This window comes from Panulirus ornatus, chromosome 7 (assembly GCF_036320965.1).
Source record: "Panulirus ornatus isolate Po-2019 chromosome 7, ASM3632096v1, whole genome shotgun sequence".
In the NCBI taxonomy this organism is placed as follows: domain Eukaryota; kingdom Metazoa; phylum Arthropoda; class Malacostraca; order Decapoda; family Palinuridae; genus Panulirus; species Panulirus ornatus.
In genome coordinates, this window is record NC_092230.1 from 8065236 (window position 1) to 8080476 (window position 15241).

The window sequence follows — 15241 nt, forward strand, 5'->3', positions numbered from 1 at the left end:
CACAACCTCCCCACTACACACCCTTCCACTACACATCCTCCCCACTACACATCCTCTTCCACTACAATCCTCCCTAACTATACACATCCACTCCATCTGTACACATCCTCCCACACACACACACACACACACACACACACACACACACACACACTCCAGCTAATACAATCAGAAGACCCAAAACCCATTTTCTCTAAGCAAGACTCAACTCCCTGAGAAAGTAAAACACAACATAATTTCTTCACCTCAGAGAGAAAAGTCGACAACCACAAATGATGGCAAGAAATTAAATGTAGGGGAAAATATAAGAACACTTTCAACACCTTTTTTTTTTTTGGTTGAAGAATACTGGCAAACAAATTACCAATAGACATTGCTAATCTGAGGTCTATCATTAACTTCAAAAATCATCTCTAGACCAAATACTTTAATCGTATCACTCATCACTAAAACACGTCTTATTAAGAGTGAAATGTATTTAACACTAGTGTTATTATCCCCTGCACATATTAGAATTCAGTCTCTCCTGGATCGAGTTCACAGCCTCAGCAGTACGTTTGGCAACACCGCCCGTCCAAACTTCCCTACAAAATTTCCGTGGAGGTACACATATACCCCAGTGTTGCTCCTGGGCTCTATCCTATCGGCTCCGAATGGTGTGTGGGAAGATGTCTACTTCTTTACTATCTTGACTGTGTGACCAATGCTAGTAAGAACTATGGATCATATATTCCTGTCCTTCCGAAGACAGCTTTCAGGGTATCATGTCCTGTCCTCCCGGTAAGCGATGCGACCCACTCCAATGAGGAGTGTCAAAGTGGTGGCCGGAGCCACCTTACACACGCCATGTCAGGACTGCTGCTGGTCTCTCTCTCTCTCTCTCTCTCTCTCTCTCTCTCTCTCTCTCTCTCTCTCTCTCTCTCTCTCTCTCTCTCTCATCAACACGGGACGACCCGGGCGTGTCCTCCTGCCATCTTCTCCTTACAAGCACCATACACCTACTCAAAACCTGGCTTATTATCCTTACTTTTTTCACCTACGTACTCTCGCTAATCCCTGTCTACTTCAGCATTCATAAGTTTCATCATAACTGAGTGTGTCAGACCTATGGCCCTTGGTCCATGGCATCACTGGGTGCTAAAAATGGGTACTTGATGTCTCTAAGTTCTCGCCTGACTCTCTTGCCAATGCGAGGGAGGGATCTAGCAGTAGTAGTAATAGTAGCAGTGGCAGCTCCCACGGACCTTTCCCTCCCTGTCAGAACCTGCCTCCTTTACGATCAACTATACCAGCGTTGGCCACTCAACACTGCATTCCTTCACATCCTTCAATTCTGTTTCTTCTTCTCTCATTCGATCTGCATCTCGTCGCGACACAGCTTCCTCAATAAAGTCAGACTTGGACAGGATATCTCAGTGGGGTGGACGAAATCGGGTGGAGTTTAATGCCTCCAAGACCCAGTTTCTACCTATCTTTCTACAGAAAATTACCCACAACTTTCCTCTCTGCTTTCATAGTTCTGTAATTCCACCTTTTGACTTAATGAACAGACTTGGTATTACTGTAACATCCACTCCATCATGAAAACCCCACATTACGAAGGTAGATAAGTTTGCCTCTACGAAACTGGGTGTCTTGTTTAGATGCCGAAATTTCTCTTGTTCTGAACAGTTGCTCCGTTTATACAAAGGACTCATCCGTCCTTGTATGGAGTACTGCTCCCACATCTGGGGTGGTTCTAGCTCTGTATCCTTACTTGACAGAGTGGAGTCGAAAGCTGTCCGACTTATAAACTGTCCCAGGCTAACTTCCAAACCTGACCCCCTTGCCCTACGCCACAATGTTGGTCCACTTTCCCTCTTCTATAAGTATTACTTTGGTTTTTGCGCCCGAGAGCTGGCTGCTTGTGTGCCCCCCACCACTAGCTAGACCAAGGAATACTGGGCAAGCTGCTGCGTCACATGATTACTGTGTGGCCATACGGCAACTCAAGGGTGGGCCGTTTTGATAACTGTTTCTTTCCCTACACCTCCACGCTTTGGAACACTATCTTCCCATGTCTTTCCCAATGACTATGACCTTGCAGCACATTTTAAAAGACAAGATCTTCCCTTCCTCCGAATATCGTAAATGCTTTTTCCTTCTCGTCCACATTCATAAACCTCTTCATACTTCGTTTAAGCCCTGGCCTTGATGTGGACTTAAGGGTCGTGACTGGAGCCAACAATGTAAAAAAAAAAAAAAAGAAAAATCAACAATAACAACAAAAGATAACTTAGTTATGAGTCATCAGATCCCCATGTTATGTATCCCTCCCATGTACAGCACAACACACACACACACACACACACACACACACACTCTCTCTCTCTCTCTCTCTCTCTCTCTCTCTCTCTCTCTCTCTCTCTCTCTCTCTCTCTCTCTCTCTCCGTCCACCACTCACTATATTCCTTACTGTGCATCCTCCACACTACACACCCTCCATAATACACACCTTCCCTATTACATATCCTCTCCCACTACACACCCCTCCCCATTACACATCCTCTCCCACTACACACCTTCCCTATTACATATCCTCTCGCACTACACACCCTCCCCATTACACATCCTCTCGCAACCCCCCCCATTACACATCCTCTCGCATTACACACCCCTCCCCATTACACATCCTCTCCCACTACACACCCTCCCCATTACACATCCTCTCCCACTACACACCCTCCCCATTACACATCCTCTCGCAATACACACCCTTCCCATTACACATCCTCCCGCAACACCCCCCCCATTACACATCCTCTCCCACTACACACCCTCCCCATTACACATCCTCTCGCAATACACACCCTCCCCATTACACATCCTCTCGCAACCCCCCCATTACACATCCTCTCGCATTACACACCCCTCCCCATTACACATCCTTTCCCACTACACACTCACCCCATTACACATCCTCTCCCACTACACACCCTACCCATTACATATCCTCTCGCACTACACACCCTCCCATTACACATCCTCTCCCACTACACACCCCTCCCCATTTCACATCCTCTCCCACTACACACCTTCCCTATTACATATCCTCTCCCACTACACACCTCCCCATTTCACATCCTCTCCCACTACACACCTTCCCTATTACATATCCTCTCCCACTACACACCCTCCCCATTACACATCCTCTCCCACTACACACCCTCCCCATTACACATCCTCTCCCACTACACACCCTCCCCATTACACATACTCTCCCACTACACACCCACCCCATTACACATACTCTCGCAACACCCCCCCCCCCCACATCATCATATACCACGAAACAAAACCATGATGAAAACTGAAATCTAAGCTCTGACAAGCCTCACCTCCTCCCACACCCACTCACTCCCCTTCCATCATTTCCCCTCCCATGTCCTCCCTCCTGTATTACCACCATCACCGCTCCCCTTCATGTCATATCTCCCCTCCCCCCCCACCATCATATATATATATATATATATATATATATATATATATATATATATATATATATATATATATATATATATACACACACTGCTTCTCCAACACTGGAGCAGTGTTGCAACACACCCCCCTTCCCCTCTTCTTCCCCCTCATCTCAACAACACCTCTACGTACACCCCCCCCCCACACACACACGTCAGCGTTACCATCTGACGGGTCGTTGGGGGTGGGTTGGGGTGGGGAATGGTTGGTGGTGGGTCTCCACTTGGCTGGCTAGGTATGACGCACTACCCTGCTATGTGTGGCCTGGAGGAGGAGGAGGAGGAGGAGGGGAAGGGGAAGACATGACGGAAAGGGAGAGGAAGGCAGGGAGGGAGGGAGGGGAAGTAGAGGGAAAGGAGGGAAGAGGAGGGAGGGAGGGAGGGAGCTCCCGCCAATGCCTCGTGCGTTCAGCTTCGATATTTTATATATGAAAAAAAGGATTAATTCTCCCCGTACATGGGTGGGTCAAGACCCCCGTACAAGAGTGGGTCAAGACCCCCGGTCACGAGTGGGTCAAGACCCCCGTACAAGGGTGGGTCAAGACCCCGTGCAAGGGTGGGTAAAGACCCCCGTGCAAGGGTGGGTCAAGACCCCCGTACAAGAGTGGGTCAAGACCCCCGTACAAGGGTGGGTCAAGACCCCGTGCAAGGGTGGGTAAAGACCCCCGTGCAAGGGTGGGTCAAGACCCCCGTACAAGAGTGGGTCAAGACCCCCGGTCACGAGTGGGTCAAGACCCCCGTACAAGGGTGGGTCAAGACCTCCGTACAAGGGTGGGTAAAGACCCCCGTGCAAGGGTGGGTCAAGACCCCCGTACAAGAGTGGGTCAAGACCCCCGGTCACGAGTGGGTCAAGACCCCCGTACAAGGGTGGGTCAAGACCTCCGTACAAGGGTGGGTAAAGACCCCCGTGCAAGGGTGGGTCAAGACCCCCGTACAAGAGTGGGTCAAGACCCCCGTACAAGGGTGGGTCAAGACCCCCGTACAAGGGTGGGTCAAGACCCCCGTACAAGGGTGGGTCAAGACCCCCGTACAAGGGTGGGTCAAGACCCCCGTACAAGGGTGGGTCAAGACCCCCGTACAAGGGTGGGTCAAGACCCCCGTACAAGGGTGGGTCAAGACCCCCGTACAAGAGTGGGTCAAGACCCCCGTACAAGGGTGGGTAAAGACCCCCGTGCAAGGGTGGGTCAAGACCCCCGTAAAAGGGTGGGTCAAGACCCCCGTACAAGGGTGGGTCAAGACCCCCGTACAAGGGTGGGTCAAGACCCCCGTACAAGGGTGGGTCAAGACCCCCGTACAAGGGTGGGTCAAGACCCCCGTACAAGAGTGGGTCAAGACCCCCGTACAAGGGTGGGTCAAGACCCCCGTACAAGGGTGGGTCAAGACCCCCGTACAAGGGTGGGACAAGACCCCCGTACAAGGGTGGGTCAAGACCCCCGTACAAGGGTGGGTCAAGACCCCCGTACAAGGGTGGGTCAAGACCCCCGTACAAGAGTGGGTCAAGACCCCCGTACAAGGGTGGGTCAAGACCCCCGTACAAGGGTGGGTCAAGACCCCGTACAAGGGTGGGTCAAGACCCCCGTACAAGGGTGGGTCAAGACCCCCGTACAAGGGTGGGTCAAGACCCCCGTACAAGGGTGGGTCAAGACCCCCGTACAAGGGTGGGTCAAGACCCCGTAAAAGGGTGGGTCAAGATCCCCGTACAAGGGTGGGTCAAGATCCCCGTACAAGAGTGGGTCAAGACCCCGTACAAGGGTGGGTCAAGACCCCCGTACAAGGGTGGGTCAAGACCCCCGTACAAGGGTGGGTCAAGACCCCCGTACAAGGGTGGGTCAAGACCCCCGTACAAGGGTGGGTCAAGACCCCCGTACAAGGGTGGGTCAAGACCCCCGTACAAGGGTGGGTCAAGACCCCCGTACAAGGGTGGGTCAAGACCCCGTACAAGGGTGGGTCAAGACCCCCGTACAAGGGTGGGTCAAGACCCCCGTACAAGGGTGGGTCAAGACCCCGTACAAGGGTGGGTCAAGACCCCCGTACAAGGGTGGGTCAAGACCCCGTACAAGGGTGGGTCAAGACCCCCGTACAAGGGTGGGTCAAGACCCCCGTACAAGGGTGGGTCAAGACCCCCGTACAAGGGTGGGTCAAGACCCCCGTACAAGGGTGGGTCAAGACCCCGTACAAGGGTGGGTCAAGACCCCCGTACAAGGGTGGGTCAAGACCCCCGTACAAGGGTGGGTCAAGACCCCGTACAAGGGTGGGTCAAGACCCCCGTACAAGGGTGGGTCAAGACCCCCGTACAAGGGTGGGTCAAGACCCCCGTACAAGGGTGGGTCAAGACCCCCGTACAAGGGTGGGTCAAGACCCCCGTACAAGGGTGGGTCAAGACCCCCGTACAAGGGTGGGTCAAGACCCCCGTACAAGGGTGGGTCAAGACCCCCGTACAAGGGTGGGTCAAGACCCCCGTACAAGGGTGGGTCAAGACCCCCGTACAAGGGTGGGTCAAGACCCCGTACAAGGGTGGGTCAAGACCCCCGTACAAGGGTGGGTCAAGACCCCCGTACAAGGGTGGGTCAAGACCCCCGTACAAGGGTGGGTCAAGACCCCCGTACAAGGGTGGGTCAAGACCCCCGTACAAGGGTGGGTCAAGACCCCCGTACAAGGGTGGGTCAAGACCCCCGTACAAGGGTGGGTCAAGACCCCCGTACAAGGGTGGGTCAAGACCCCCGTACAAGGGTGGGTCAAGACCCCGTACAAGGGTGGGTCAAGACCCCGTACAAGGGTGGGTCAAGACCCCCGTACAAGGGTGGGTCAAGACCCCGTACAAGGGTGGGTCAAGACCCCGTACAAGGGTGGGTCAAGATCCCCGTACAAGGGTGGGTCAAGACCCCCGTACAAGGGTGGGTCAAGACCCCCGTACAAGGGTGGGTCAAGACCCCCGTACAAGGGTGGGTCAAGATCCCCGTACAAGGGTGGGTCAAGACCCCCGTACAAGGGTGGGTCAAGACCCCCGTACAAGGGTGGGTCAAGACCCCCGTACAAGGGTGGGTCAAGACCCCCGTACAAGGGTGGGTCAAACCCCGTACAAGGTGGGTCAAGACCCCGTACAAGGGTGGGTCAAGACCCCGTACAAGGGTGGGTCAAGACCCCCGTACAAGGGTGGGTCAAGACCCCCGTACAAGGGTGGGTCAAGACCCCCGTACAAGGGTGGGTCAAGACCCCCGTACAAGGGTGGGTCAAGACCCCCGTACAAGGGTGGGTCAAGACCCCGTACAAGGGTGGGTCAAGACCCCCGTACAAGGGTGGGTCAAGACCCCCGTACAAGGGTGGGTCAAGACCCCCGTACAAGGGTGGGGTCAAGACCCCCGTACAAGGGTGGGTCAAGACCCCCGTACAAGGGTGGGTCAAGACCCCGTACAAGGGTGGGTCAAGGCCCCCGTACAAGGGTGGGTCAAGACCCCCGTACAAGGGTGGGTCAAGACCCCGTACAAGGGTTGGTCAAGACCCCCGTACAATGGTGGGTCAAGACCCCCGTACAAGGGTGGGTCAAGACCCCCGTACAAGGGTGGGTCAAGACCCCGTACAATGGTGGGTCAAGACCCCCGTACAAGGGTGGGTCAAGACCCCCGTACAAGGGTGGGTCAAGACCCCCGTACAAGGGTGGGCCAAGACCCCCGTACAAGGGTGGGTCAAGACCTCCGTACAAGGGTGGGTCAAGACCCCGTACAAGGGTGGGTCAAGACCCCCGTACAAGGGTGGGTCAAGACCTCCGTACAAGGGTGGGTCAAGACCCCGTACAAGGGTGGGTCAAGACCCCCGTACAAGGGTGGGTCAAGACCCCCGTACAAGGGTGGGTCATGACCCCGTACAATGGTGGGTCAAGACCCCCGTACAAGGGTGGGTCAAGACCCCCGTACAAGGGTGGGTCAAGAGGACCCCAGCGACACTAGGTGGAGAGACTCACTCACCACAGCAACACTAGGTGTAGACCTGGCTCATACACACGGAGCGCTTTGCGTATCAACCCCTGCGTTCACATTATACGCACATGTTATCATCAGCAACCCCTGCGTTCACATTATACGCACATGTTATCATCAGCAACCCCTGCGTTCACATTATACGCACATGTTATCATCAGCAACCCCTGCGTTCACATTATACGCACATGTTATCATCAGCAACCCCTGCGTTCACATTATACGCACATGTTATCATCAGCAACCCCTGCGTTCACATTATACGCACATGTTATCATCAGCAACCCTTGCGTTCACATTATACGCACATGTTATCATCAGCAACCCCTGCGTTCACATTATACGCACATGTTATCATCAGCAACCCCTGCGTTCACATTATACGCACATGTTATCATCAGCAACCCCTGCGTTCACATTATACGCACATGTTATCATCAGCAACCCCTGCGTTCACATTATACGCACATGTTATCATCAGCAACCCCTGCGTTCACATTATACGCACATGTTATCATCAGCAACCCCTGCGTTCACATTATACGCACATGTTATCATCAGCAACCCCTGCGTTCACATTATACGCACATGTTATCATCAGCAACCCCTGCGTTCACATTATACGCACATGTTATCATCAGCAACCCCTGCGTTCACATTATACGCACATGTTATCATCAGCAACCCCTGCGTTCACATTATACGCACATGTTATCATCAGCAACCCCTGCGTTCACATTATACGCACATGTTATCATCAGCAACCCCTGCGTTCACATTATACGCACATGTTATCATCAGCAACCCCTGCGTTCACATTATACGCAAATGTTACCACCAGCAACCCCTGCGTTCACATCATACGCAAATGTTTGCGTATCAACCCCTGCGTTCACATTATACGCAAATGTTATTATCACCAGCAACCCCTGCGTTCACATTATACGCAAATGTTTGCGTATCAACCCCTGCGTTCGCATTATACGCAAGATGTTACCAGTCTAGTCAATCCTTTATATCAATGGAAAAGCCATTATTCATCACATCAATATTCACCATCTTATCTCGTCTTATCCTTCACATCTATCATCTCTTATCATCTTCCTCCATGTGTAGCGGGCTGGGTGTGTAGGGCGAGGGGATGTGTAATGTATCCTAGTAATAATGCATTCACAAAGTCTTTCCTAATATATATTTATTTACTATTTGTTTACTTTGCTTTGTCGCTGTCTCCCGCGTTAGCGAGGTAGCGCAAGGAAACAGACGAAAGAATGGCCCAACCCACCTACATACATATGGATATACATACACGTCCACCCACGCACAATATACATACCTATACATCTCAACGTATACATATATATATATATGCACACACACAGACATAGAGACATATACACATATACATAATTCATACTGTCTGCCCTTACTCATTCCCGTCTCCCGCGTTAGCGAGGTAGCGCAAGGAAACAGACGAAAGAGTGGCCTAACCTACCCACATACACATGTATATACATGAACGCCCACACACGCACATATACATACATTTACATTTCAACGTATACATATACATATATAGACATGTATGAAACAGGAGTTGTGGGAGTATGTGATAGAATGTAAGAAAGTAAATTCTCGATTAATATGGGTAAAACTGAAAGTTGATGGAGAGAGATGGGTGATTATTGGTGCATATGCACCTGGGCATGAGAAGAAAGAGCATGAGAGGCAAGTGTTTTGGGAGCAGCTGAATGAGTGTGTTAGTGGTTTTGATGCACGAGACCGGGTTATAGTGATGGGTGATTTGAATGCAAAGGTGAGTAATGTGGCAGTTGAGGGAATAATTGGTATACATGGGGTGTTCAGTGTTGTAAATGGAAATGGTGAAGAGCTTGTAGATTTATGTGCTGAAAAAGGACTGATGATTGGGAATACCTGGTTTAAAAAGCAAGATATACGTAAGTATACTTATGTAAGTAGGAGAGATGGTCAAAGAGCGTTATTGGATTACGTGTTAATTGACAGGCGCGCGAAAGAGAGACTTTTGGATGTTAATGTGCTGAGAGGTGCAACTGGAGGGATGTCTAATCATTATCTTGTGGAGGCTAAGGTGAAGATTTGTATGGGTTTTCAGAAAAAAAGAGTGAATGTTGGGGTGAAGAGGGTGGTGAGAGTAAGTGAGCTTGGGAAGGAGACTTGTGTGAGGAAGTACCAGGAGAGACTGAGTACAGAATGGAAAAAGGTGAGAACAATGGAAGTAAGGGGAGTGGGGGAGGAATGGGATGTATTTAGGGAATCAGTGATGGATTGCGCAAAAGATGCTTGTGGCATGAGAAGAGTGGGAGGTGGGTTGATTAGAAAGGGTAGTGAGTGGTGGGATGAAGAAGTAAGAGTATTAGTGAAAGAGAAGAGAGAGGCATTTGGACGATTTTTGCAGGGAAAAAATGCAATTGAGTGGGAGACGTATAAAAGAAAGAGACAGGAGGTCAAGAGAAAGGTGCAAGAGGTGAAAAAGAGGGCAAATGAGAGTTGGGGTGAGAGAGTATCATTAAATTTTAGGGAGAATAAAAAGATGTTCTGGAAGGAGGTAAATAAAGTGCGTAAGACAAGGGAGCAAATGGGAACTTCAGTGAAGGGCGCAAATGGGGAGGTGATAACAAGTAGTGGTGATGTGAGAAGGAGATGGAGTGAGTATTTTGAAGGTTTGTTGAATGTGTTTGATGATAGAGTGGCAGATATAGGGTGTTTTGGTCGAGGTGGTGTGCAAAGTGAGAGGGTTAGGGAAAATGATTTGGTAAACAGAGAAGAGGTAGTAAAAGCTTTGCGGAAGATGAAAGCCGGCAAGGCAGCAGGTTTGGATGGTATTGCAGAGGAATTTATTAAAAAAGGGGGTGACTGTATTGTTGACTGGTTGGTAAGGTTATTTAATGTATGTATGACTCACGGTGAGGTGCCTGAGGATTGGCGGAATGCGTGCATAGTGCCATTGTACAAAGGCAAAGGGGATAAGAGTGAGTGCTCAAATTACAGAGGTATAAGTTTGTTGAGTATTCCTGGTAAATTATATGGGAGGGTATTGATTGAGAGGGTGAAGGCATGTACAGAGCATCAGATTGGGGAAGAGCAGTGTGGTTTCAGAAGTGGTAGAGGATGTGTGGATCAGGTGTTTGCTTTGAAGAATGTATGTGAGAAATACTTAGAAAAGCAAATGGATTTGTATGTAGCATTTATGGATCTGGAGAAGGCATATGATAGAGTTGATAGAGATGCTCTGTGGAAGGTATTAAGAATATATGGTGTGGGAGGCAAGTTGTTAGACTCAGTGAAAAGTTTTTATCGAGGATGTAAGGCATGTGTACGTGTAGGAAGAGAGGAAAGTGATTGGTTCTCAGTGAATGTAGGTTTGCGGCAGGGGTGTGTGATGTCTCCATGGTTGTTTAATTTGTTTATGGATGGGGTTGTTAGGGAGGTAAATGCAAGAGTCCTGGAAAGAGGGGCAAGTATGAAGTCTGTTGGGGATGAGAGAGCTTGGGAAGTGAGTCAGTTGTTGTTCGCTGATGATACAGCGCTGGTGGCTGATTCATGTGAGAAACTGCAGAAGCTGGTGACTGAGTTTGGTAAAGTGTGTGGAAGAAGAAAGTTAAGAGTAAATGTGAATAAGAGCAAGGTTATTAGGTACAGTAGGGTTGAGGGTCAAGTCAATTGGGAGGTGAGTTTGAATGGAGAAAAACTGGAGGAAGTGAAGTGTTTTAGATATCTGGGAGTGGATCTGTCAGCGGATGGAACCATGGAAGCGGAAGTGGATCATAGGGTGGGGGAGGGGGCGAAAATTTTGGGAGCCTTGAAAAATGTGTGGAAGTCGAGAACATTATCTCGGAAAGCAAAAATGGGTATGTTTGAAGGAATAGTGGTTCCAACAATGTTATATGGTTGCGAGGCGTGGGCTATGGATAGAGTTGTGCGCAGGAGGATGGACGTGCTGGAAATGAGATGTTTGAGGAAAATGTGTGGTGTGAGGTGGTTTGATCGAGTAAGTAACGTAAGGGTAAGAGAGATGTGTGGAAATAAAAAGAGCGTGGTTGAGAGAGCAGAAGAGGGTGTTTTGAAATGGTTTGGGCACATGGAGAGAATGAGTGAGGAAAGATTGACCAAGAGGATATATGTGTCGGAGGTGGAGGGAACGAGGAGAAGAGGGAGACCAAATTGGAGGTGGAAAGATGGAGTGAAAAAGATTTTGTGTGATCGGGGCCTGAACATGCAGGAGGGTGAAAGGAGGGCAAGGAATAGAGTGAATTGGAGCGATGTGGTATACAGGGGTTGACGTGCTGTCAGTAGATTGAATCAAGGCATGTGAAGCGTCTGGGGTAAACCATGGAAAGCTGTGTAGGTATGTATGTTTGCGTGTGTGGACGTGTGTATGTACATGTGTATGGGGGGGGGGGGGTTGGGCCATTTCTTTTGTCTGTTTCCTTGCGCTACCTCGCAAACGCGGGAGACAGCGACAAAGTATAAAAAAAAAAAAAAAAAAAAATTATTATTATTATTATCATTATCATTATTATTATTATTATTATTATTATTATTATTATTATTATCATTATTATTATTGCTACTATCATCATCATTAATTGTGGGAAAAACATGAGAAGGTAGAGAGTTCCAAAGCTTCGAGGAGAAGGGAAAGAAACAGTAATCAAAACGGCCCACCTTTGAGATGTCGTTGGCCACACAGTATTCATGTGAGGCGGGAGCTTGCCCAGTATTGCGTGGTCTACCTTGCGGTGGGGGAACACAAGCAGCCAGCTCTCGGGTGCAGAAAGCAAAGCGATACCTATGGAAGAGGGAAAATGAATCAACATTACGGCGTAGGGCAAAGGGGTCAAGTTTGGAAGTTAGCCTGGGACAGTTTATATAAGTCGGACAGCTTTCGACTCCACTCTGTCAAGTAAGGATAGATACAGAGCTAGAACCACCCCAGATGTGAGAGCAGTACTCCATACAAGGACGGATCAAGTCCTTTGTATAAATGGAGTAACTGTTCGGAAGAAAAGAAATTACGACATTTACCCAGAACTCCCATTCTTAGAAGCAGCCTTGGCTGTTTCCGTAAAGTGGGGTTTCCCTAAATAGTGTGGATTTTTTTCAGTAGTACCATATGGTCATGCTCAATGAGTATGTCACTTTTCTTAGCTTAAGATGACTTCAAATTCAACCTGGAAAACTTAGTTATTCGTCCCTGTAATCTCTGTATTTTGTCTGTCCATTCTTTCTTTAAATAGGACGACCAAAAATGAGCACAGTATTCAAAGTGGCGATTGACCAGTGACCTGTTAAGAATGAAGATAACTTACTTGAATTCTAAATGCCTTATCTATGAATCTGAGATTTTGGCTCGCATATCTCACGGCCTTAATTGGCTTTAAGTCACCTGAGACTCTTATACCCAAAATCTTTTTACTCATTTCCCTTTTGTGGCTCAACAGAAATCATACTGGAGTTTGCCTTCTCTTTTATATACCACGCGATATCTTATCAAACTATACATTTACCGATAGTAGAATTCTTTTGCCACTTGTGAGCCCCTGCCCGTCCCTTTGTCTATGTCCGTTTGAAGCTGTAGACGTTCAATTTTGGTTGCACATTCATTTCCCAGATGGGTAACGTCTGCGAATTTTTGATATCTTAAAAAACGCAGGCCAAATTACCAATGTCCTTAACATGTATGGGAAGGAGGAGAACCAATCCAAAGAGTAAAACCTGTGGTATACTACTTGTTAACGTCTAATCATGTTCACACTTGATCGTTAATCACTCCTACTAATTACCGCCAATTAACCAACTTTATAACCAGCTCAGTACAACCCTCATCTATACTATTTGACTTAACTTTAACTAGTGACCTCTGATGTCGACCTTCACCCAGTACCTTCTCAAAGTCTAAATAGACATCAACTCTTTTACTTTCGGCATATATATATATATATATATATATATATATATATATATATATATATATATATATATATATATATATATATATATATATTTTCCTATGAGTCCACGGGGAAAATGAAACATGATAAATTCCCAAGTGCACTTTCGTGTAATAATCACATCATCAGGGGAGACACAAGAGAGAAATATAACAGTCAGTTGATATAAAGAGACGAAGCTAGGACGCCATTTGGTAAACATGGTGATCTGTAATCGTTTAATAAGTGATGGTTCTCTAGACTGTTTATAAACTCGTTCCAAATGATGGCTTGCAAGTGGACCAACTACGGATGTTAAACGGGTTGGGCAACAATTTCCGGCAGGGACATATGACCTTTCTGATTATCATAAGTATTACACACATGCGACTTCCAGTCCTCCGTAACTTTTCTTGTGGCAAGTGACTCTGAAGAAGAAGACGAAGAAGAAGAAGAAGAAGAAGAAGAAGAAGAAGAAGAAGAAGAAGAAGAAGGAGAAGAAGAAGAAGAAGAAGAAGGAGAAGAAGAAGAAGAAGAAGAAGGAGAAGAAGAAGAAGAATAAGAAGAAGAATAAGAATAATAATAATAATAAGAAGAAGAAGAAGAAGAAGAAGAAGGAGAAGAAGAAGAAGAAGAAGAAGGAAGGCAATGTACCGTAATAAAACCTATCTGAGCCGGTCATTTTGTTTACTTTCATTCCATCTAGGGACGATACTGTATCCTCATCCTACATGTCAATACGTTGTAGGATGTTTTCCTCGTCTAGCGATGGGACTGGATCCAAGACATGAGCTGTGTCTCCAACGGTAAATAACGGATATATGATCTTTGCCGTGGCTTCATTGTCTTGAAGTAAGCCACTGTTCTCCGCATTGAAGAGAACAACTGAACAGATAATAAGACTTGGTTCTAACATAACAATAAAACTACTTTGAGCTATTTTGCTATTTTCAGCAATATGCGTTTCATATTGACGTTTATAATGACCTAACTTTCTAAATAATGTTACTTGACTTTCTCTTTGAGTTCCTTGTGTGCTACTTTCGTAGACGACAGAGGAAGACAAAGACAGGAGTGGGAGACGACAGAGGAAGACAAAGACAGGAGTGGGAGACGACAGAGGAAGACAAAGACAGGAGTGGGAGACGACAGAGGAAGACAAAGACAGGAGTGGGAGACGACAGAGGAAGACAAAGACAGGAGTTGGAGACGACAGAGGAAGACAAAGACAGGAGTGGGAGACGACAGAGGAAGACAAAGACAGGAGTGGGAGACGACAGAGGAAGACAAAGACAGGAGTGGGAGACGACAGAGGAAGACAAAGACAGGAGTGGGAGACGACAGAGGAAGACAAAGACAGGAGTGGGAGACGACAGAGGAAGACAAAGACAGGAGTGGGAGACGACAGAGGAAGACAAAGACAGGAGTGGGAGACGACAGAGGAAGACAAAGACAGGAGTGGGAGACGACAGAGGAAGACAAAGACAGGAGTGGGAGACGACAGAGGAAGACAAAGACAGGAGTGGGAGACGACAGAGGAAGACAAAGACAGGAGTGGGAGACGACAGAGGAAGACAAAGACAGGAGTGGGAGACGACAGAGGAAGACAAAGACAGGAGTGGGAGACGAAGACAGACAGAGGTAGAAGAAAAGGACAGAGAGACACTCGGACAAATGTAAGCGATAAACACAAACAGACAGAGAGATGGAAGAGAGAGAGAGAGAGAGAGAGAGAGAGAGAGAGAGAGAGAGAGAGAGAGAGAGAGAGAGAGAGAGG

General features: G+C 48.1%; 1 protein-coding gene across 3 annotated transcripts in view; it reads right to left on the reverse strand.

Moving 5' to 3' along the window:
- Positions 1–15241, reverse strand: part of LOC139749403 (uncharacterized) — a 172903-nt gene that overhangs the window by 83374 nt on the left and 74288 nt on the right. For all 3 annotated transcript variants that reach the window (XM_071663219.1, XM_071663216.1, XM_071663218.1), the window contains exon 2: positions 12200–12323. In XM_071663219.1, coding sequence (XP_071519320.1) covers positions 12200–12323 — 124 coding nt within the window. The remainder of the gene's footprint in view (positions 1–12199; positions 12324–15241) is intronic.